Genomic DNA, 24,851 nt, shown 5'->3' with positions numbered 1-24,851 from the left:
GGAAATGAAAGATGAAAAAATACTCAAGTCTGTACTGTTTCTAGGGTCACAAATCTAATTTAAGCAAATTTGTGACATTTACTCATGTTAATAAAACCTGGTCTCATAGTGAAAACATGACCGTATATAATTTTTGCAAAACTTGTTATGCACGTGTCTCCAGGTACAATTAACTGCAGTTTCCAGGTGAAGTGAACACAAGAGGCGCTACACTACAACTGTGTGTTTTATTCAAATTCACTCAAATCATGATTTTAATGGCTGATAATTACTTAATAAATACTTACTTTTCTCTCTATTACTCAGACCCTACTATTATATGATGTCAAAACACTTTTACTCTAATGCAGTGTTTCCCAACCCTGTTCCTTGAGGTCCCCCAACACTGCATGTTTTGTATATTTCCTTTATCTGACACAACCAATTCAGGTTAAGGAGTCTCTACTAATGAGCTAATGAGTTGAATCAGGTGTGTTTGATGAGGGAGATATCCAAAATGTGTAGTGTTGTTGAGCCTCCAGGAACAGGGTTGGGAACCAATGCTCTAATGTATCCTTTGAAAAACAAAACATTTTAACACTTGTATTACAGACCCACCAACAAATATTCACTTATACCTGCATTGATAGCTTGCGCAGTAGCTCACCATATAGGGCGTGGGACTTGAGTCCAGCCATGAACTCAATCTGAGACTTGACATTACAGAGTCATGGAAGTAGAACGAAATGATGTGGTTGTTTCAGAAAATTTGCTTTTTCATTTCGTTTCTGCATTTTAAAACACTATTGGGAAGGTTTTTGGCATTGATAAGGTAAGGATGTCTAATATATATTTTAAAACACTAATGGTTAGGTTTAGGTATTGATCTGGTTAGAATGTCTTTTTTAAATGTCTCTTTTATATTTGAAACACTATTGGTTGTTCACACAAACGTTTGATGTAAGGGAGGTATGTTTTAAAAAAATTATAATCTAAAATTCACCTTAAAACTGTGTCTGAATACGACACTATTTCACTTGCTTTTAGCGCCCCCAGCTGGACATTTAATTGGAAACATCACATGACTTCTGAAATGCAAATATTATGCTCATGTACATAATTCATGAGATCAGACTGTATTTAGATCAGATTTCCTTGCTTTCATTGAAACACACAAGATGCTCTTTGGAACATTCTCAATTCATGCTGGTATAACATGGATCCTCAGGTTTGGCACAAACTTGTGAAGTCCATACCAGCTCGAATACATGCTGTTATAAAAGCAAAAGGTGACATACCAATTAATACTAAGTCTGAAATCCATGTTTATTCATAAAAATTGTAATGCTGATGATATAATTTGTAATCAATTGTATTCCATTAGAAAAGAAAGCCAGATTGAAACATTTACATGAATGGTCTCAGAATTTTGGACCACACTGTATGTATCTGATTGTAAAACAAGCTTCGCACCAGGTAAAAAAAAAAAAATCCTCTGGGTATGTATCAAAATACTTTCACCAAAAGAATCATTTTAAAATGTCACTCAAACATGACCTGCCTTAAGAATCATGCACTGACATGCACCTGTTAAAATGGTCCCCTGTATAATTAACAGCATTAGCTGGGGGAGACTTTCTTTTATATGTAAGCAAAAGGGACATTATAACTGAAATAAACCCATATGAATCAATGTTGAATCTAATCAAATTGAGAGCTTGTGAATCAGAATCAAATTGAATCGGGAAACCTGTATCAATACCCAGCCCTAACTGCACCACAAAACAATAGAATAATGACCACTAGTCCGAAGTCCCAATTTGCTTATTTTTCTTGACAGCTCTTTTGTAAGATTCCAACAACAAAATTGCGCTTATAATACGTCATGATACACCAGAGAAATTACAGTCTTTGTTTATGGTCATTACAGGAACAGATCCACATTATTTCCAATCACTTACTTAAAATAATAAATTAAAAACTAAAACCCTGTACTGTATTCAGGATCATGGTAAAATGCTGTAGGCCTTTCTATGTTTGTTTGAATTCAGTGTGTTGCCAGGTGCTGATGTCATTTACTGCAGTATGAAAGGATGTAAGGGTGTGGAAAAAGACACTCAAACAGACGTCAGTACATGGCTTCATGTCTGTGTACAGTTAAAGAGAGAAGTTAATAGATGATGTCCCATACGCTTTGCATTAAAATTAACCAGATTCTGTCTTACAGCATTTGTTTGGTATTCAGCATACATAATCTAATCTGTTCCATGTGCTTAATGCTGAACTACTATCTAAAAGTATCAGAAACCAGCTCCAAAAAAAGGCAGGTGTTTAAAAATAGCATTGGAAGGACTGCAAATGTTGTGACATGCAATTTTTTATAAAAGTAACATGACCAAAATACATCAATCCTGACATATTTTAAATTAGATTTAAGGGGTTATGACATGAAGAATAAAACTTTCCTTGATCTTTTGACATTTAAGAGGTCATTGTACTATAACAACATACTGTAAGTTTCAGATCTCAAAACTTTCTCTTCACTGCAAAAAAAGCATTTGTTGAAACCAAGCCACCAAAACAACTTGTTGTCCACTTCCTTCGCATTGTGATGTCACACTGTGGTAGACATTTGCATCTGACAGCCTCCAAAACAACACATCAATGCCTACTTTACCTTAACACTTTAGTAGCCCCACCCAGCAGTGGTGAGAAGTGAGATGGCAAGGAGAGAGCAAGGAGAGAGTGTAGGTCAAAGTCAGAGAGCCAATCAGAACAGTGGGCGTTTACTGTTGAGTCTTAAATGAGAAGCAGCACCAAAACCGACAGAGGGTCACAATGAGTGTGGCAAATGATAATTTTTTACAAATATGACAATTGTTTTGTGTAAAAACATTACTTATATTATAAGTGAACCTCAAGGAACATATAACAATAGTAAAACAAGTAATGTCATGACCCCATTAAAGGTCAATGTATGATTCTACACTCCTTGGGGCCAACCAAGTACACTAGGTAAAATGGACCCAGGTTAAAGCTGAAGAAGAGTAATTTATGCACCAGGTGTCACCAAGCTGTAAAATAAATGTACTGTTTTCCTTTCAAAAATAGATTACTTCCAACTGTCACTGCATATTAAGGTGAGATAGGAAGAAAATATTTTCAATTTTCACTCTAGTGCCGCAAATATGCAAGTCTAGAAAACAAAGTAACTCTATTTCTAGCTCTTGGTGTTATTGAGTGGTGGAAAGCTAAATCAGCAGCAGATGTGTAAAACAGCACTACAAAGCCAAGGTTTACTAGGGACCCCATCAAAAACAAGTTGATAGTTTTAACATACTGTTATGCTCACACTTCTAAACATTCAAGAGTGCCATTGTGCAAAGATTCAACACATATTTACAATAATAAATCTTTATACGGTAAACTATTGACGATATGAAACTTCCAAAAGCTTAATCTGACCTTCAATAAACAGCCGAAGATCAGGTAGAAACATTGAAATTAAAATATTTAGAGCGTAGCACCTAATGAACCTCATGCAACACTAATAAGATTTTTTTTGCAAGTTTTATGTCTCTTGAATTACTCTGCCATTTGTTTCGTCTCACATCTAAGCAATATCACATGAGTGCTGTTGTACTGAATATAAGCACGGCTGTAATTTGGCCTAAAGGAGTAGTCACACTACACTTCATGCTCCATTCACTCCTATTCAAATGCATGCAAAAAAATGATGTACTACATTGTGTACCAAATTTCAAACTTGACCTTTTGGCTCAGTTCAAAGGATATATACAGTATTTCAAAGCTGCAAGACTTATTGTTGCAGGAAAGTGAGAAGACAACATATTTTAACATTTATAATTAAATATTATTTGTTATTTGTGATAAATGTTTTGCTTACACCAGAAGCCATCCCATGTGACATCATATCCTTGTTCATGGCATTGTCCGAAAAAAACAAACAAAAAAAGTGTGTTCTCAAAGCCTATTGTGACTGCCCCTTTAGGCATGAGGCTGCAGGAAATCAAAGTTGTGCTGGGATTCAGTGCAACAGCATAATTTCTTGTATGATATTGTTTTTATACAACAGATAAACAAAAAGTTAATATTAAGTAACTTAAATTCTAGACACAATATGGCCATTTATTGTCTATTTTTGCTCCACTAATCAAAATAGTTCCAATCAAACCCACAATTTAACACATTATTTGTTCCATGTAGAGACAAGACTTTGCAACCAAGATCTTGCTTATCTCAACAGTTATTCACCTGTCCATGTTTAGGTCGATAGCAGAGGCTGCAATCCACCCCCATCAAAGAGTCAATTTTCTATTTCTATTCAGTCTCAGATTACAGAATAGAAAACAAAATATTTTGATCTGATGATCTGGGATGATCTCTACATCTTGTCTTGGCTTTATTTTGTGCTATTGCTATACAAAATACAGTTGTAAGTAACAGCAGGGAGTGGAGTGCTGTATCTGCTCTGTCTGCTCAAACACCGATTCATAAAAACAAGTACAGCAGCAAAGGCATTTTAAATGGCACCTCCATCAAACAGAGGTTAACTAAAAATAAAAGTCTTTGTTTAACTCCGGTGCATGAGCAAAATCTATGCTTAAAGGCAGCCCAATAATACTTAAGTGCTTGCAGTCATTTTAAAGTAATGTTTACATTAAAATGCTTCCTTTAAAAAGTAACCTTGTTTTATTTCAGACATACAGTATATGGAAAAATAACATGTTTTGTGTCCCTTGTAATATAGACAAAAAATATATATTTTTTTAAGAACAGCTATATTTACTTATTATATTTTACCTTTAAACAAGGTCATGTTTACCCAACACACTTTATCACTATCAACACTACACAGCAAAGCAAACCATATCTACCTCTTTCCAAAGTATGAATCGTGTTTAACACACAAGTTTAAATACCCCATTGAATTGTGCAGTTTTCTTTCCTGTGTTGACATATTTCCTTTCATACATATCAAAGGACTTATCCTTTTATTGAATAGCCAATAGCCTTTAGTTTACATCTAAGCCTTGAAAATTATTTGCAACTTGCTATGGATAGTCAGAAAAAGGTAGAATTAGGGGGAGGGACATTCTCGATCTAGAGAGTGTAAGATGAGTCATCAAATTTGTTCTTTCAATAATCTGTTTTCACAGAGGAGAAAGACTGAACATTTAAAATGTGTATATCTGCTTAAAGAGAATTTTGTCAGTTCTTAGGAGTACAGTATAATTAACCTCAAAGCTAACTCACATGGACTACAAACCACAAAACCCTAATTTTGAGGTCTTTGGGTCATTAGGATTGATCTGGAGGGGCAGTAAAGAAAGTAAATTCAATACAAGAAATGGAGGGACTTCACTCATTCGGAGGTTTCAAAGTATTAAAAATTACCTCTTTCGTGTAAACACAGCAAGCTCAGAGGAAATCTTGTGTAAAGAAAATATAAGCACCACAACCTTATGACCATCCGACAATTTTAGGTCATGACGGTGTCATTATGCCATGATAGTGATAGATATCTCACTCTCTATTTGAAACATGCTTTCCTCCCCTAGAATGGTAGGTTCACTTCAGTGGCCTATACATTTGAGAGACATTTACAATCTGCTGATAAAAGCTGCAAGGCAGGTTTGGGGTTGAATTTAGTACCGAAGAGAAATTCAGTAGCTCATAATCTGTGAAACAAGCTGCTCTCACTGGGCATGACCAAATCAAAACACCACAAAACATGTTTACAAGGCATTTAACAAGTGAATGAACCCTACAGAGAACTCTCTCATCAACAGTTGTCTTTTCCCACAGCCTTTATTAGCAAGTTTACAAGAATTGTCCCTATTAATTCACCATGGCAAAGTGTGAAAGACCATAATTGCTCAGATTCATTAAGGTCTCATTACTGCAGAAGAGAAGAATTTCCATGGCTGAGATTGCATATTCTGAGCTCTACCAATGTCATTATTGCTCTCTAAGTCTACAGGCCTACGGGCCGGCCGATCACAACAAATGTCCATTTTGTGCTGGACCAGCACTTTCTGCTGACTTAAGAAAAACACAGGGCTTTATTACAGATAGACCAGCCATTGTGTGCATGTATAAACAAAATGCAGCCTGTTACAAAGCTCTCACTGTTGTATGGCAGGGATGGGTGTAGTGGAGAGGGAGAGATGGGGAGTAAGCCAGCAGCTCTCCAGCAAGATCTGATAAAAAAAATAGCTACAAGCAAAAATGTGGCATCCTGAGAAGTCTATTGGCAAGCCAAGTATGGCAGTACGAATTGCCTTGAGACAATTGCTCTACCACTGCATGCTGAAGGCCATGGACCATAACAGACTCTCACACTTGGGGGCATAATGAAAGTGAATGATGACTGAGGCTGTCAGTCCCTATAGCAATCCGCTTAACATAATATTTGGTGTGGGCCACATCATATTGAAAGGCATATGGGTTTGGAACAACAACATGAGGCTGAATAAAGTAAACGATGAGAGAGTTTTCATTTTTGGGAGACTATCCCTTAAAAGCATCCACCTTTAATCTTCTGAGACTCCAATGCACTGTGAAAAGTGGCAGGTGGAATGGACAAAAAAAACCAGAAAGCAAGGGAAGTGAAAATTAGATGTCACCAATGAGCTTGAGACATGAGACAGCCAAGTTTATTTAGGTGAACTTGTTTTCATTCGTGCCAAATTCTCTGTTGAGGATCCATTTTTCAGAATATCTACAATACTTAACAGGCATAACAAACAATTGCTCCAAATAGCAATAATGAAGTAAATCTGAGATGAATGGTATTTATGCTCTACCCATCATGAAAAATTCATTGTGACAACCAAGTCATATGCAATACAATTCTTCCATCTAATAATGGATTCTGTGGGTTTGTCTTACCTGAGCAGAGTACACCCTTGTGCCGGGCACAGGAGAAGTCGTCACACTCGCAGAAGGCACCATATATTTTGCCAAATTCTGACTCATAACACAGGCACTGGTTGCAGCTGCATTCTCCACGGCCACTGCACAGCTGCTTGCCCTCGGTCTCTCTGCAGGCACTCAGTTGCTGGTGGTCCACCTCACCCTCCTCACATTCACAGTGGGCTCCCAGGTATCCGGGCTCACAACTGCACATCCCACAGCTGTAGGTGCCAGCAGAATTGCAGAGGCTACTGTTGGACTTTGTGTAATGAGTGCAGCCACAATCACAGCGGTAGTCCACGGAAACCTCCAGATGATCTTTGAACCCAACTGGCCTGATTGTAAAACTCTTCCTGGTACCTTTTGGAGGGCATCCTCGAGTGTCCACCATTATGTCGAAGGACACCTGAAAGAAAAGGCAACTCATTTTCATGCATTCAAGAATTTAAGACAAAATGCACAATTTATTAAAAAAGGTCAATTCATTTTGAGAAACAAACCAAGTCAAATTATGGGTGATTTTTGTAAACCTCATTAAATCAAAATGTTTATTAGCTTTGGGATCATCTAAAGCTAATAAAGCTGAAGAGTGTAACTTTTTTGATGTTATATTACTATTTAAAAGCCCAGCTTATTTAGAGACATTTAAAGTAAACCATAGCTATAGGTTAATTTCCTTGAAAACTGTAAGCACAGTTTCTTTGGTGCTATAAATATTGCTCTGTTGTTTTGAGCGGCCCATCCAGCCCGACACAACAACATTAAATAGACCAATGGCGAACGTTTGGAGCAGAACTATCAGCGTGTTTGATCAACATGAGGAGTGTTCGACAAAGCAACTTGAAAACCATGTTAATTTTTGCAATTTTGTTTGGTGATGCTACACACTTCAGCTTTAAGGTAATGAGGTCAAAGAAGAGTTAAAAACTCCGAGTGGCCCCCTGGTGACATGTATAACCTTATCTCACAAAAAGAAAAAAGGAAACATAAGCTTTGATAACTGATGTAGATCACTTGTCAGATTTATCATAGACCATAAAGACCAGAAGAAAGACAGTCTCCATGCTGATGATTGCCCAGAGGAGGGGAGTTCAAACATAAAATGCTTCACCGACACTTTACTATCTTAGGCTTAATCTACATGGTATTCATTTCTGGTAAGATCCCTTTTGAACCTCAATTCTTGAAGATAAAGCATCCTGTAATTTTCCTTTTGAGATCTGGTTTGATTTTCACAAAGCAGCACTGGATTTATGTAACATGCAATGCAAAATTGCTTTCTATAAAAATGTGAAAAGGTGAAAGAAACTCACACAATGGCTAGTCTATCAAACCATTTTGCAGAAGAACTTCATGTGTGGATCCTCAGTTGTAAAGAACCCGACACTTCCGAAAACACATAGCCTGGCTGGCTTTTGATTCAGAACAACCCAGGGGAGAGGACAAGACCAACATGCTGAGTTTAAAAGCTTTGAAGTAGCATTTCAGATCAGTGAGTCTAAAGCCCATCCACAAAGCTGAACACCGGGCCAAAGTGGGTCATACTGATGTTGAAGGCCTAGACAGGAGGCTCAAATATCTCCCAAAACAGAACGAAAAGTTAAACCTGTCAGGTTACCATGTTTGGTCCTTAGTTTTGTGGCAAGTGGGGGGGTTCTTCATTGCACTGGTCTATCTACAACTGTGGTATGGCCTTAAGAAATATATAAATATATAGGCATTGTGTGTAAAAATAGAATTTGTGGTAGATGAGACTTGGCAGCAGTGGGATCTTGCATGCAGTCAAGTAAGACAATTGATCAAATATTCCAAACTGTATATTTCTGTACCAGTTTACTTTAACTATGCAGGGTGGAAAGGGCCCTTGAAAGATACTTGCATGCAAACCAGCTATTAGCTTTTAATATGGACATTATGCATTGTTCTCTTTATTGTTCTATTGCTAAGAAAAAAGGAAAAAGAAAAAAGATACCTCAACACCAAAGAGCGGGAAAGTGTTGGGTCATGGACAGATGAGGATGGAGGGAATGAGCGAAAGCTGGGACAGTACAGAATAATTTCCTTAATGAGGCAATGAACTGCAGAATTGGATTAAGGAGACATGTGAGTTACGAGGACATGCCATTGGTTAGAAGAACATTGCAACAGAAAAGATTGACATTATACAAGGATGTCTTGTGCTAAAAATCTAATATTGCATGTTGATTCAAGTTCATTGTTCAAAACTGTATGCTACAAAATTCTCAAACTAAGCATCAATAATAATCAAAGAAAGAATTGTCAATTAATCATGACCCATGATTAATCTATTTCTTTGCATATTTACTATGAATTCAGTGGCAGCAAAAAATTTGATAAAGCCAAACCATCTTTGCATAGATGGCCGGGACATTTCGTTCAGAAGTGCTGAATGGGACGATGTTCGGTCAGTAGGCAGAGCTTGTTTTCATAGTCTGACTCGGTGTCTGAGCATGCTTTATGAATGCTATAATATTACCATGGAGACGGGCTACCGGTAGAAAAAAATACAACTCCACAAGTCCACATGAAGAATTGACTGCATGCTAGGCAGATAAGCAGAGTATTTTGCAATGGCAAATGAGGGAATATGACACTATGTTGTTAAACCAACAACAAGCACCAACAACATTTTGAGCAGTATCGAGACCTAATAGAATGAAATGCAAGATGACTTGAAGGTCTGGGATCAGTTGCAACAAAACCCTTAAAGTGGGAGAGGGGGGCTGTATGTCATCATTTACTCACATTCATGTTATTTCAAACCTGAATTTCTTTCTTTCCCACATAAAAAACACAAAAATAAATAAAACATTTATTAGTTAGGGAGAATGCTAGGGACTAACCATCTTAGTCATTGCATATTTTCCCAGCATACAATACAAGTGAATGGTGACTGACACTAACATTCTGCCAAAATGTCATTTTGTATTTTTAGTGATTAAATTACAAAATGTTCATTTTTGAGTGACCGAGTAATACTCGGTTAAAGCTAAGGCAAGCTTTATTGAGGTAAAAGCTTTATTTATTTGTTAATTTTATATTGAACATTTTGGTATTAAACAGGGCATTGATATACAAGAGGAATCACTGCCTTTGACTCTACATGTACAAAAAAGCCCACAACAAGCAAACTAAAATTAAACCAATTAATTTCAAGAAATGTAAATTAGGGTATTCAAGAACAACAATGCATATGTGCATTACATAGTTCTTGCATTTGGACTTCAGTGAGAAAATATTTATATATCCATGGCAAACTAAGTCTATCCAAAAGTAAACTGGGACACCATCTAGCTTAATATAGGATTAGATCTATCTGTTATGTATGGGACAGTTTAGTGGGGCCTGAATCATGCTTCTTTAAATGCAATCCAAACTTAACTTTATAATCTGAGCTAGTGCCTCTGTATCTAAGGCCAGTGTTTTCCCACAGCTCCACACCCAGAAAGAACTCTAAACTATTGTATGAGGCCACTGAAATGCATCACCAGAGTCCTCAGAGAGCCTACTGAAGGACTGTGACTGACACATGGGATTCTGTATGGGTTGTGCCCCCTTTGTAAAGGCAAGATTGGCATTGGGAACAGTGTGACAAATTCCCACATGGATGAGACAAAAAGGCCCTAGGCCTTTTGGATTGGCCAGTGAAAATCGTGTTTCTTCATTCATTGTAGACATTCAGTTCTACCCCCCACTCTGGATAATTTGCTGAGGGTCAGCTCACTTCATGGTGACATGTACCAAGTAGTCCTCTAGATCTTCTACAATGACTACCTTATTAAGAATGTATGGGAAGTTTTTAGAATCAAACAATGAACAATAATAATAATAAAAAATCTACAGATCTACAGATAATCAAATAACCATTAAAATAGCAACATTCCGAGAAATAAGACTTTTGAAGATGTTGAATGGACAATTCTAATTCAGCCCAATACTCATACATGCACTTCTTGATTTAATAAAACAATATGCAAGTTATGATGTACTGATGTTGTCTAGTTCCCTAAAATTTAGCTCTCTAATCTTTAACCAAATTCCCAGACAGAGAGAATAACTAAAGGCATGAGACTGCACACCACGGTAAGCTATACTAAAAGTTCAACACATACATTGTCATGCATTACTTGTTTCAACAATTAGACCTATTTGTAAATGGACAGAATTTGTGCCTTGATACTGTTTGAAATGCAAGTAATTGCATCTGGTTGTATTTTTGAGACAATTTGGCACCTAAAAGCTGTTATGCATCTTTCTGGCTCAAATTCTACAGCTTCAATTACTAAAATGAATCAATTTAAGAGTAATCTTATGTAATCACCAAAAAATGCCCTTAAATTGGAATGACAAACATGTTGTGCGCTGAAATAAACTTCTTTCATTCTTTCTATTATCTCTCTTTTGCTGTCTTTCTCCATCACACTCTTTAGTTTCCTTATGGATAGTGAAAGAAGATGTGCCCCTTTCATTTTCAGGCCATTGGACACAGGGAAATTTTGGTACACCCTACTCCTCAGTTAGCTATTAGTATCATGCAACAACAAGATACAGATTTCTTAAAGTAGTTTGTGTGATTAATCCAAGAGGCAAATAATACTACTAATAAAAATAATTAAATAAATAAACTCCTAGCTAGATTTATTAGATTAAACTGTTTGGCTGCAGAGAGAGAGAGAGAGAGAGAGAGACAGGATCTGATGTGGTCAATGTTAACAATTTGTGTGTGTAATGGCAAGATTTCAGAAGTATTAAGTACTAACAGTGTCTCCAATTTTGAGGTCAGAACACTTTTGGAGGCCAGTCAGAGGCTGGCCATCTTGGCAGGTGGCAGTGAAGGCCAGACTGAGATCTTCAGGGTGATCCCACACGCTCAGCTCAACCTTTGACCTGATGTTCTTCATGAACAGAAACGAAAAAGGCAAACATAAAACACAATTGTCATTGGTGAAATATTACACACTCACTGGAAACAGTTTCAAATGTGTTCATGTTCCAAAGGGGACATACAGTTGTACTAGTTTTATGCTTTTAAAAACTAAAATGACAAATTTTCAACATAAAAATGAACTGCATACCATCACGTAAAGTATAAACAAAATAGGTAATATCTGTGAAAGTAATCATAGTACTGGCACGATGTATTAAATACTGATGTGAATGGACAGTCAGAAAGATGTATAACTAGTTCAAAGAAATCAGGTTTGATATTTGGTCAGAATTTGGCTTCAGTTTTAAACAAATTATTTAAATGTTTTTATATATTTGAGAAATCCTCCTAATTGTTCTACCTAGCTTTCTTATGATGCAGTTTCCCATGACACTTAATTGTCTTTGCAAGACCTCATTGAGTTCACGAGGATATTTCTACTCTGCTTTTTTATTTTTTAAGTTAAATCTCGCTCTTAGTAAAGGACAAAAAGATAATGTCATCCTCGCAAAAATGTCATCCTCCAACATATTGCTACAAAAAAACACAAGTAAAAGAATTCATTAATTTTAATAAGAACAACTTACATTATATGCATTTACAATTAGCTGTATGATATTTTTTGAGTCTTGGTCCAAAATTTCCACAGTAGTCCCAGGAATCAATGCAGTGAGGTTCTATTTGTAAAAAGTTTATGAGAACAGAGGAAAAGTCTATTTAAAACAAATTAAATACAAAACAGAAGCAAAATATGTTCTAGAACAACTGGTTATTACACACATCTGGCAAAATAGCTTATGATGAATGTAAGGTACCTTATAAAGAACATAGTGCCTTTTGGTCACTGCAAAGATGAGAAAAATGTTGTTTTCAGCCAGTTTCTCTCCAAGTAGAGCTAGAGAAGGGTAGTCCTGCAGAGAGATGCATCAATGTTCATATGTCAGTAAGATTAACTTTCATTCCTAACTTCAGCACTATTTCAGCAAGGAAGTTTGTGAAAGGAAGTCATCTCTCTTCTAATTCCCCTCCATGTTTTCCATTATAATTCACACTAATTTCCTCTATATATGGCTACAGGCATTCTGCTGCAAAAGGGCCTGAGAAACCAAGGAGCTTGCACACAGTCAATTAAAGTGCTTTTGACTCAATGATCAGATTTTTAAAGGTGCTCTAAGTAATTTTTTCCCATTAAAAAAAGTTTTACTCTTAATGAAGTTAATTGTAATTTTGAAACACATGTATAAACCACTCACATGAGATGAGGACTCTAGTAATATCAGTAACCTTATAAATGCCGTTTTATTCTACATGGGGCAGGGGGGCTGGCATTTTAGAATCACATGACCAGCTGAATACAACTTGTGTAATCTCAGTAACCATCTTGTTATTGGACACTTTCACTCTTGGATTAAATAAATCATTGTTGATTGTGAATAGTGAATTTCTACAATGGCATCTGTAACTGAAAAATATTGATTTTGAATGATGCTGCATCCACACCACTAGGTGTCACTGTAAGTCCAAGATGACATGAATAAAAAGTTACCGAATGCAACTTTAAAGGAATAGTTCACCAAAAAATGAAAATTTGCTAATAATTTACTCACCCTCAGGCAATCCAAGATGTATCTGAGATTCTTTCTTCATCAAAACAGAGTTTAAGATTTTTAGGATTTAATTTCAGGCCTCCTCCTTTAAACAATGCAACTGAATGTACTCCATTTTTTTATCAAATAAAATTCAATCAAAATAATCAACACAACTCCAGTCAACAAACCCAAACTCTGTGACACACGCTCATGAGAGGGATGACGTAAACTTGTAGGTAAGGTCATGCATCATGTGGAGGAGGAGGCAGGAAGTGCATCATTTTTAACTAGAGAAACTTGCCCAGACCACAGACCAAGCACTGTTCACAAACCAAAACAGTACAAAACCATTTCAAAACAATATAAAATGAAAAATCATTTCAAAATAATAATACAAAAAATAATACTGAAGTAAAAAAACATCCTTTATTTCGGAGCAATGCAATTGCATTATCTACTTGTTCTTTTTCTTTAGCAGAAATATATAGTCTATATGACTGTCAGGAATACAAGTCACACAAGTTGTAGTTAGTGAAACCAAATGTCCTTTGTGTGAGACTTGACAGTAAAGTGGTGTGAAGGGGAGTTATTTATGCAGGCAGTGATGAGCGCGTGAACTGAGTGCTGGTGTGGTGAATTAGAAATCAGGTGCTGAGGGAGGTGCAGATCCCGAGGGAGGTGTGACAATGACAAAGTTTTCACACATACCTTAGTTCGCTGGAAAAATAGCACAGGCACAGCCGATGAATTCAGATATCGACCCTTTGTTTCTTTCGATGGTCTGAAAATGTTCACTGCACACCCTCAAATATTTGAGAGAATGTAGGGGTGTACTGATATCCAAGTTCAGCGTGATAAACCAGAGCTTCAGTTGCTCATGATCATGTATCTGCATGTATATGCAAATCGATGAAACGTTTTTTTCCCGGTACACATTTCCTTTGGGGTTCCTGAAGGTTGAAGCATCCAGGATACATATGCCAAATGAACAATACACTTACAGCAAAGACAATTAAACTTCTGTACAGCGCCCCTTCTCTTGTAAACAATGACGCACTTCCTGCCTTCTCACCATGTGACTTTACAAATGAGCTTACGTCATCCCTCTCATGAGCGAGCGTCACAGAGATGTATGGAAGCGAACACTTGTAGTTAAAAAGTATATAAGTATTGTTTTGTTTCTAAAAATAATAAATAGTTTGGGTTCAGAAGAACTTTATTTGTCAACTGGAGTCATGTGTATTATTTTGATGCACCCTAAATATGCATTTTGGACCATCAGAAAATGGAGTACATTCACTTGCATTGTTTAAAGGAGGAGGCCTGAAATGAAATACAAAAAAATCTTAAAGTCTGTTTTGATGAAGAAAGAAACTGATACATCTTCGATGGCCTGAGGGTGAGTAAATTATCAGCAAATTTTAATAAAAAAAAATAAAAGAACTTTGACTAGCGGACGTGATCATTATCTGTGTGCATTGCCGGCAGCTCGGCACAGGTGCCTGCCATTGACCCTACTAAAAGAATGTCACGAAGAAATTGTAGTGGGCATGCATCAAACATGTTCGCATTCGCTTGCGGTCAAAAGAGTATATTCACAAAGGCAACGCGGTCGACCAGGCATGAGCTGATCCGGAACATGTGAAAACGAAGTATACCTGGTCCTTAAAGGCCATAAAACTAACTTCCAACTACATTGAAGATCAAACGGATGTAATGTCATGTACAACAAAATCTGGTCAAAAATAAGTTTTTTTTTAGCTGATTTCAGTGGTTCGTAACAGCTCACCAGGTCAAAGTTTCAGGAAAAGTACTTTCCAACTGCTAAACACCTTCTTGCTGCCATTGGACAACATCATCGGTAGGCATGACCTGGAGCTTCACCTACTTTGAAGTAGACAGCTAATTCCCATTCAGTCATTTAAGATCAGTCAACATGAACACACTGGCATGCAGAGTTATTAGCATTCTGGTGCAAATGTACATACATCTGTTTGATCATTTCCATTGAGACATTTTCCAAGAACATGCGGTTTTATTGTTTAATTAGTCTAAAAAATAATCAAATCTACTCAAATACTCTTAAGCACCCATTCATTCTATTGTCTGAAAGGCTTCTTCAATCATGTACTATTTTCAGCCAATGACTATTCACACATCTGCCCAAATTAAGATGTGTCCATCAATCTTTTGTCTGTATTCCACCCATTAACTCTTTCCCCGCCAAACACGGAATTTTCCGGGTTTTATGAAAAAACGCTTCCCCGCCAAACACGGAATTTTCCGGGTATCCGTGTTTTAGGTGGTATACGGTAAGGAAGACCCGCACACATGTTTTGAAAGAGTACACAACTCTTTGATCAAAGAAACAGACTGCGATCGTCTCAAACGTGAAGTGGAACACCATACTAATACTAAAGCACTTGTTTGATAAAAATGCCTTTTTCTCAGCTTTTTGTCCGAAATGTTGTTTTTGACAAAACCTACCTCTGTTCAAGTGGCAATAAAAAAAATAAAATCTTTGTTTTGCCTAAAAGCAGAGGCTCAGATCTTTATTTTGATATATAGCATCTTCATATATTCATGGAAGAAAATATTCTGCGGGCCATTAAAATTTAGCGAAAATCGTCAAAAACCCTGGCGGTGGCTGGCAACTTTTTTTAAAAACGCTGGCGGGGAAAAAGTTAACACTCTTTCATGCACCAATATTTGCAGTAGCAACAGAGTCATCATAAATTACCATAACAGAAACATTACAAATGACACATTATTTACTGCATATTAAGTCATCGAGTAGTTAAAACTGCTTATTTGAATGATCTTGTGTAAATTATATTCATAGAATGAAGCATGAAGTCATTGATAACCAGGGCTGGAGTCCATGTCCATGGAGTGAATTTCTGTTCAAACTGGCTACATTTGTTAGGGGAATGAAGAGTATCTTTTCTCCACTAAATAGCCTTCGAAAGCTATGCGGGTTCAGCACGATATGTGTGGGATCTTCTACATCTGTAGTTGCGCAATTTTGACTACCGTGAGTGCCTGAAACTACAGATCAAAAAATACACACGGGAACCCAAGGGCAACGATCCACACATGCACGCAACAGATCCACATGCACTAAATTCACGCACAGGAATGTACAAATATACCATTTTCTTTGGTCACAATATCATCCACAAGTACATAAGTCATGCAGTATGTGTAATTTAATGCACAAATAAATGCTGAGCCGTTTGTACTGATATTCTTCTTCGAGAATGTCTGTTCTGCAGTCTTGACATACACACATGTGGAATGCTGGGGGCATGGTTTAGCGTGACTGACAGAAAATGCCCATTTATTAAAATGAAAGTAAATATAGAGTAGATTTGGCTATTTTTTAAAGAAAAAGATGTGTTCAGAATGTTCAGTTTTGAACAAGATTACTGAGATATAATCTATGGTATACCTCTATAATACGCACCACCATTTAAAGGCTTTAGACATTTTTTTTTAAATAAAAAATATCCTTTTCTTTACCACTTGCAAAAACATTAGAAATATTGCAATTTATTATTACTGTTTGAAATAAGTGTTTTATGTTTTTATTTATAATAAAATTCCATATTTACCCATGATTCACCCATGACAAACCCCTATTTTCAACAATCATTTCTCCATTCTACTAAGCCTTGGAAGGCTTCTTAAAACTGCTCAGCAAATAACAAATATTTAAAAAACAAAACAAAAAGTATGGTCCTCAAGTGTCTACACAAAAATTGGAGTAACATTAGCCATTTATATTACACAGAGGAAGGAGTTTTGCAGGGTAAAATGTAGTTTCCTTACCATCTTTGTTGAAGCACTGTACTCATTCTTGTCATTCAGGTGACATTGTCCATCATGAGGATGCACTAATCCACCAAGTTTGCCATCCAAAGCCAAGTGTGGGACGTCATCCGTAGCAAACACAAGAAGATGATAGGCCTCCTTCCTCCAGCCAATCCTCTCCTGCCGCAATGAGATGAAATGCATACTTATGCCTGTCTTTATCTCCATTTTGTATATATACCATGTCAGGTTTATTAATATTGTAATTTATATGTTCATTATTGTAATAATTATTATAGTAGTTTATTGTTGTTTACTACACATTTATAATGGGTATTAATAGATTAAGTTGTTACAATGTTACAGAGTATTCTGAATATTTATTGACATAGTTAGTAAATTACCAGTGGGCTTTTTTTCCAAAACACACCAATTCACCATCATATGTAAGAAATAGATTCACATCAGCCCAAAATTAATATGTGATTATTATATATATATATATATATATATATATATATATATATATATATATATATATATATATATATATATATATATATATATATATATATATATATATATATATATATACACATATACATATATACATATATATACATACATACATACATACATACATACATACATACATACATACAGAGAGAGAGAGAGAGAGAGAGATATACAACAGTTAGTTTCGGTCCTCGAATCTAATTGGACACGAGACGTTCCATGAGCACTGATGGTCTGACACTGTGTGTGTATCACTCCGCTTGTGTTCTTGCCATTCTAAACTAAAGTGTAAGAGCAGTGCAGATCTGTTAAGAGCTATGGTTTGTCTTTTTTTTATTTATTTATTTTTTACATGTATTCTTTTTACATTACATATGTTAGACAGCAGGTGGTGGCAAAAGATAATTTTTATTTGTAATATGAGCCAGTTAGGTGAAGTGAAGTGATGCTGCTTCAGCCAGTGTTTACATACAGCACTATATTGTATTGCTTGTATTACTACTACTAAAGCTAGGAAATAGCTTTACACGGCTTTAAACTAACAACTTCAGCATTATGGCTCATCACAGCTGAGAGGCACAACAGACTGATTAATTACACAACTGAAGGTGCTTACATCTTATCAGACTTTCTAAATTTCCCTAAATCAGCACTGCTGTCATTACCTACAGCACTCGGCATCGTGCCTCTGGCCGAATCACAGCAGTGCTGATGTAGGGCCATATCGCACTCTTGCCCATGTGATATTGCTTAAATATATACACTCACCTAAAGGATTATTAGGAACACCTGTTCAGTTTCTCATTAATGCAATTATCTAATCAACCAATCACATGGCAGTTGCTTCAATGCATTTAGGGGTGTGGTCCTGGTCAAGACAATCTCCTGAACTCCAAACTGAATGTCAGAATGGGAAAGAAAGGTGATTTAAGCCAGTTTGAGCGTGGCATGGTTGTTGGTGCCAGACGGGCCGGTCTGAGTATTTCACTATCTGCTCAGTTACTGGGATTTTCACGCACAACCATTTCTAGGGTTTACAAAGAATGGTGTGAAAAGGGAAAAACATCCAGTATGCGGCAGTCCTGTGGGCGAAAATGCCTTGTTGATGCTAGAGGTCAGAGGAGAATGGGCCGACTGATTCAAGCTGATAGAAGAGCAACTTTGCCTGAAATAACCACTCGTTACAACCGAGGTATGCGGCAAAGCATTTGTGAAGCCACAACACGCACAACCTTGAGGCGAATGGGCTACAACAGCAGAAGACCCCACCGGGTACCACTCATCTCCACTACAAATAGGAAAAAAGAGGCTACAATTTGCAAGAGCTCACCAAAATTGGACAGTTGAAGACTGGAAAAATGTTGCCTGGTCTGATGAGTCCCGATTTCTGTTGAGACATTCAGATGGTAGAGTCAGAATTTGGCGTAAACAGAATGAGAACATGGATCCATCATGCCTTGTTACCACTGTGCAGGCTGGTGGTGGTGGTGTAATGGTGTGGGGGATGTTGTCTTGGCACACTTTAGGCCCCTTAGTGCCAATTGGGCATCATTTAAATGCCACGGCCTACCTGAGCATTGTTTCTGACCATGTCCATCCCTTTATGGCCACCATGTACCCATCCTCTGATGGCTACTTCCAGCAGGATAATGCATCATGTCACAAAGCTCGAATCATTTCAAATTGGTTTCTTGAACATGACAATGAGTTCACTGTACTAAAATGGCCCCCACAGTCACCAGATCTCAACCCAATAGAGCATCTTTGGGATGTGATGGAACGGGAGCTTCGTGCCCTGGATGTGCATCCCACAAATCTCCATTAACTGCAAGATGCTATCCTATCAATATGGGCCAACATTTCTAAAGAATGCTTTCAGCACCTTGTTGAATCAATGCCACGTAGAATTAAGGCAGTTCTGAAGGCGAAAGGGGGTCAAACACAGTATTAGTATGGTGTTGCTAATAATCCTTTAGGTGAGTGTATATATATTTACATTTGACACAAACAGGCTTTCACTAGTCTCACCAAGAACCTAGAAGAAGACTCAAAAAAAGAACTGGTACTAAAATAAGAGATAATATTGATGTCACAATATTTGTTGGTCCCTTTCAGAACTCAGCCACCAGTATCTCTTCTGGAAAAGGGTTAGATAGCACAGCACTAAAAAAAGGATAGCTAAAGACCTTCTTTATTTTCTTTAGTTCTTTCTAGACAGTCTTCAGTTTCCAGTCTCTTTAGGGAGAATGAGCCAAAGCAGCTTACTGATGAAGCAGTAAAATGCCTGTCTGAACTGACAGATTACCTTGCAAACAGCAGCCTGCAGAATGGCATCAAACCCCCCTTCTGGTGCATCCCTGTTACGTGACACCATCTGCTTTTGCACTTCTTCGTTGAAACTGTCAACTTTGTCCGTAAGAGACAAGAGGTGACGGAACCCAAATGTAGGGACACAATTTGGGAACAATTTATATCTGTAATGACAGAGTGGAATTTTGATTATCAGGAGCTTAAACAGAAATAGCTATGTACACAAGCACTTGTGTACATAGTAGTGTGACAATAAAGTGATATGATTCCTGAAAGTTACTTTATTTCTTAAATTACTGCACACATTTACTAATATATATATATAAGGGGGCTACAAAAATCTGCAATATATTAGGATTTAAAATATTGTATTTTATTAGGTTTTTCTTTTCTTCCTGATATCCATCATCTATCCATATACAAGAGGAAAGACACTTGGTTTGTTTATTGCACCATTTCAATATCCCAATTCTGTCAAATTTTAGAAACAGGTCAGAGAAAATACAAAAATGCTATTTTTAAGTGTTATGTTACAGGAGACTAACAAAACCAGCCAGCCTGACACATCATCATTGGCTCAACCAATCTGTTCAATCGTCCTCTCTTTAGATAGTTGTGACTCAAACTGCTATGTTTTGGATTTAGAACAAGGGACATGTCATTCGCCCTTATAATCTCTGCTGTGGCACAGTGAGGGCTCAAATGGACTAAATGCATAACCTATATGATCACTGATGCATGATAGGCTGTAATGGCTTTGCAACCTCAATCTGTTTAGTCACAATTTCCAAATAGCCTGTATTGGATCAGCATGACAACCATGAGTCACTGAAGGACAAACTAATAATAATAAAAACATGAAGGGATAGTTCACCTAAAAAGACAATTCTGAAAAATGTACTCACCCTCATGTTGATCCAAGCATCTTTTTCTCCATACTATGAAAGTAAATGCTGACTTAAAGCTAACATTTTACCTAACATATCCATTTGTGTTGCACAGAGGAAAGCTATACAGGTTTGGAACAACATGAGAGTGAGAAAATATTGCAGAATTTGTATTTTTACATGAAATAAACCATAATATATTTTTTTGTCTCTAAACTAAATTCAGTTTACACATAAGATGTTACATAACAAGAACAGAATTATGACATGCCAAGTGCTTTTGATTTTCCGATGATACATTTCTCCCCTAAGGTTGCACCAAGGCATTGCCACTTTTAATAACAGCAGGGAAGGAAATTAAGACAGACATTTACTTCCTAGATGAGAAAGTTGTGCCTAGACTTTTTCCACCAACAAGCAGCTGTTCCTTCCCTTCAGCTCTTTCTACTGCATAACAAAGGACATTAAAATACAAAAGGTGTAACAGACTTTTTGCATATGTATTTAGATATTAATCCAAAACCTTTTTACAGTCCATCACAGACCTGTGGGAGACAGACATCACCTTTGTGATGTTTGATGAGTCTTACCCATTGCAAGGGTTGTCCTGGTACTTGGGGGCTGTGTAGGAGAAGGGTGATATGTTCTTATCCACAAAGGAGCCAAACCCAAGGCGGAAGTTACTAGTGAGTTTCCTCATTTCCTCAGCCAGTTTGGTGCCCAGGTTGCGGATTGTGTCTAGATCATCCTTCATAGAGAGCGAGAGGTCCATCAGGTAGTACAAATCAACGGGGTAGTCTTCAACTGGACGCACTTGTACCTCAAATGTGGTCTGGTCACCTGAAAGAAATAAAGCCATTGAGAACATTACATTTCATCAACTTATTATTTTAGAACAGTGACATGTCTATAGATACTTTTTTTCCTCTTCTAACAATCTATTCACTCACTGATTCTTGAGACATTGTTGAGAATTTTCCTGCCATTTAAAATAGCAACATTTTCAACTTTGAAAACATGTACATTTATGCATTTGGCAGATGCTTTTATCCAAAGCAACTTACAGTTCACTTATTACAGGGACAATCCCCCCAGAGCAACCTGGAGTTTAGTGCCTTGCTCAAGGACACAATGGTGGTGGCTGTGGGGATCGAACCAGTGACCTTCTGATTAACAGTTATGTGCTTTAGCCCACTACGCCACCACCACTCAAATAATCATAGATGATCACTAGAATGTTCTTAAAGGGATAGTTCACCCAAAATTTAACTATCTCATTTACTCGCCCTTCTTGCATCCCAGATGTGCATGACTTTCTTCTGCAGAACACAAATGAAGATTTTAAATTAATATTTCATCCCTGTATGTCCTCACAATGCAAGTGAATGGGTGCCAAAATGTTGAAGCTCCAAAATCCACATAAAGGGTGCATAAAAGTAATCCATTTTACTCCAGTGGTTAAATACATGTGTTCAGACACAATATGATAGATGTGGGTCAGGAACAGATACATTTTTAATCATAAATTCTCCTCCCTGCCCAGTAGGGGGTGATATGCATAAATAATGTGAATCACCAGCAGAAGAAGGAGAATGTAAAAGTGAAGATTCCCTGAGCAGGAAGTATTATACTATAGTAAAAAAGGACTTAAATATTTATCTGTTTCTCACCAACACCAATCATATTACTTCTGAAGACATGAATTTAATCACTGGAGTCTTATGGATTACTTTATGTTGCCCTTATGGGGATTTTGGAAATTAAAAATGTTGGCACACATTCACTTGCATTGTATGGACCAACAGAGTTGAGATATTCTTCAAAATATCTTAATTTGTGTTCTGAAGAAGAAAGAAAGTCATACACATCTGGGATGGCATGAGGGTGAGTAAATAATGATAGAATTTTCATTTTTGGGTGAACTATTCCTTTAACACAAATTTACTATTTTATTAGATATTCTCTTAATTTTATCAAAATAATGACATGACATCACTCAATACCCCTAAATGTCACATATCAAAATCTTCCACAGTGGATGCATACCGGGTCTTAATGTGAGCGAGATCTTCTGTGGGTATATCTGAATGACATCATACTGGGTCGACCCAGAACTTTTGGAACTCAGGGGTTTGCTCCTCAAAAGGGAGATGCCACTCCTTGGATTTTCGATAAAAGGTAAATCACAGCCTCTTTTTAGTAAGTTCTGGCTTAAGTCACATCGTGAGGTGAGCGTTCTTGCTTGTCCAAAGTCCTGAATATGGAAAAAGAAAAAGATAAGTGTGATTTGCAATTTGAGTAAAAATGATCCAACCTATAATTGCAGAAAAAAGTAAGGTGCTTAGCTCCAAGTAAACTGTCAACAGACATGACTATAACTGTGTATTAAAATTAAAAGATATAATGGCCTGACTGCATAGACAGCATTTAAATGCAGCTATGATGCCCAAAAATGCTGTCTAAGTAGACGGCTCAGTATGTTTAATGACAAAACTGAAAGATTAGGCATCAATCACAGCTGCAGAATGTCCCGAGGAATGGCGTGTGCTTACCTCTTGTGCGCACCAGGCGCAGCTCGGGTGAATGAAGAGACATTCTTCACAAGACGTGGCGCTACCGCTCATGCAAACATTAAGACCTAAAAACAAAGAAAATAAACTGCAAGTCAGCATAGGAGAAATCCACATTTAGCTAGTGCAGAGACGTGAGACATCATTGCTTTCATCAAAACTAAAATGTGTTTGCCTTTTTAAAAAGGTAAATATCGGCTGGATGTCATCGTGTTTCATTAAGCATTGCGCTGAGAAGGGAGCGTGTTTATTCTTACCTTTGACGCTGTAAATAAATATTTCGAAGACTATGTAAACGAGAGCTGTGTGGCAGGTAAATGGCCAAAGTTTCCACATTATTCCTTGCAGTTAAAACCCCGTTCAAAGTTAAAGGAGGGTTTGTCCAAGTATAAAGAGCCAACCTGTTTATATTATAAAGTGAATCCCCGCTCTTTAGGTTTCAAGTTGCTAAAATCATCTTTTTGTCCATCTTATTCATATCACAGCGGTACACAATGGTTGAAGTTAATTTCCACAGCAAAAACTATATTGGTGAAATCCGAGGCGTAAAACTGCAACTCAATAATCCACCCTCGAAGTAATTGTTACTGTCGTACACTGGCTGTGGTCCATTGCAATAATTTACACAGCTTTATATCCATGAAGTCCAAATTATTTGCCGCGAGGGGCATTTAACATTTCGTGAACAGGCTGTTGTGTATCCTCGGTTAAGATGCCATCCTCTCGTTTTCAGCAGTTTAATAGTTGGGTGCCTACCGAGTCCCTCACATTAGTTTAAACTCCACCCACAGGCGAAAATATCGGGGACATGTTTCTCAAGCCGTTTTCCAAAAAGTCCCGCCTCCTGCGCCAGGATTGGTTTATAGTTTTAAAAGCGTTCTGCGATTAGATCAATAGCAAGTCATTTACCAAGCCGGACTATTTACATCAGCGTAATCAGGCGAAAAGCGGGGCTTGTCGGAATAGGGGTGGGATATATTAAAAGACGTTCACACACCTACTTGTGTCCGTCTATGCTCTTTTCCCTATTGTTTACTGCAAACGTGCGCTAGACAGACCTATTTGACCATTGCGCCGTGTCCAACTGTTTTCTACGTCCGACTTTTTAATAACTTTTTAAAGCGCGTTTCGAGACACTCTAGTTGTGTTTGTTATGAGTTGCTTTGCATCAAGTGAAAGTTTTTGTACAGCAAGAACACGTTTGGTTTGAATGGCCTTTGGCAGATTTAGAGGAAACTACAGAAAGGACATCTACCACTTTAGTTCACTGTGTGAAACTGTGAAATTACAAGAGGAAAAG

The 24,851-nt window shown here is 37.2% G+C and overlaps 1 protein-coding gene across 1 annotated transcript in view; it reads right to left on the bottom strand.

Moving 5' to 3' along the window:
- Nucleotides 1-24,300, bottom strand: part of itgb5 (integrin, beta 5) — a 48,879-nt gene extending 24,579 nt beyond the window's left edge. Inside the window, exons 1-10 of the mRNA XM_052149014.1 lie at nucleotides 23,809-24,300; nucleotides 23,534-23,619; nucleotides 23,028-23,235; nucleotides 21,572-21,821; nucleotides 20,090-20,258; nucleotides 17,287-17,448; nucleotides 12,682-12,777; nucleotides 12,454-12,543; nucleotides 11,700-11,834; nucleotides 6,895-7,324 (exon numbers count right to left, since the gene is read on the bottom strand). Of these exons, the coding sequence (XP_052004974.1) occupies nucleotides 6,895-7,324; nucleotides 11,700-11,834; nucleotides 12,454-12,543; nucleotides 12,682-12,777; nucleotides 17,287-17,448; nucleotides 20,090-20,258; nucleotides 21,572-21,821; nucleotides 23,028-23,235; nucleotides 23,534-23,619; nucleotides 23,809-23,887 (1,705 nt within the window). The 5' untranslated portion in view covers nucleotides 23,888-24,300. The remainder of the gene's footprint in view (nucleotides 1-6,894; nucleotides 7,325-11,699; nucleotides 11,835-12,453; nucleotides 12,544-12,681; nucleotides 12,778-17,286; nucleotides 17,449-20,089; nucleotides 20,259-21,571; nucleotides 21,822-23,027; nucleotides 23,236-23,533; nucleotides 23,620-23,808) is intronic.
- Nucleotides 24,301-24,851: the final 551 nt, after the last annotated feature.

This window comes from Xyrauchen texanus, chromosome 18, assembly GCF_025860055.1.
Source record: "Xyrauchen texanus isolate HMW12.3.18 chromosome 18, RBS_HiC_50CHRs, whole genome shotgun sequence".
NCBI classification, from domain to species: domain Eukaryota; kingdom Metazoa; phylum Chordata; class Actinopteri; order Cypriniformes; family Catostomidae; genus Xyrauchen; species Xyrauchen texanus.
The sequence above is the reverse complement of the archived record's forward strand: the minus strand, read 5'-3'. Positions and strand labels throughout refer to the sequence as shown.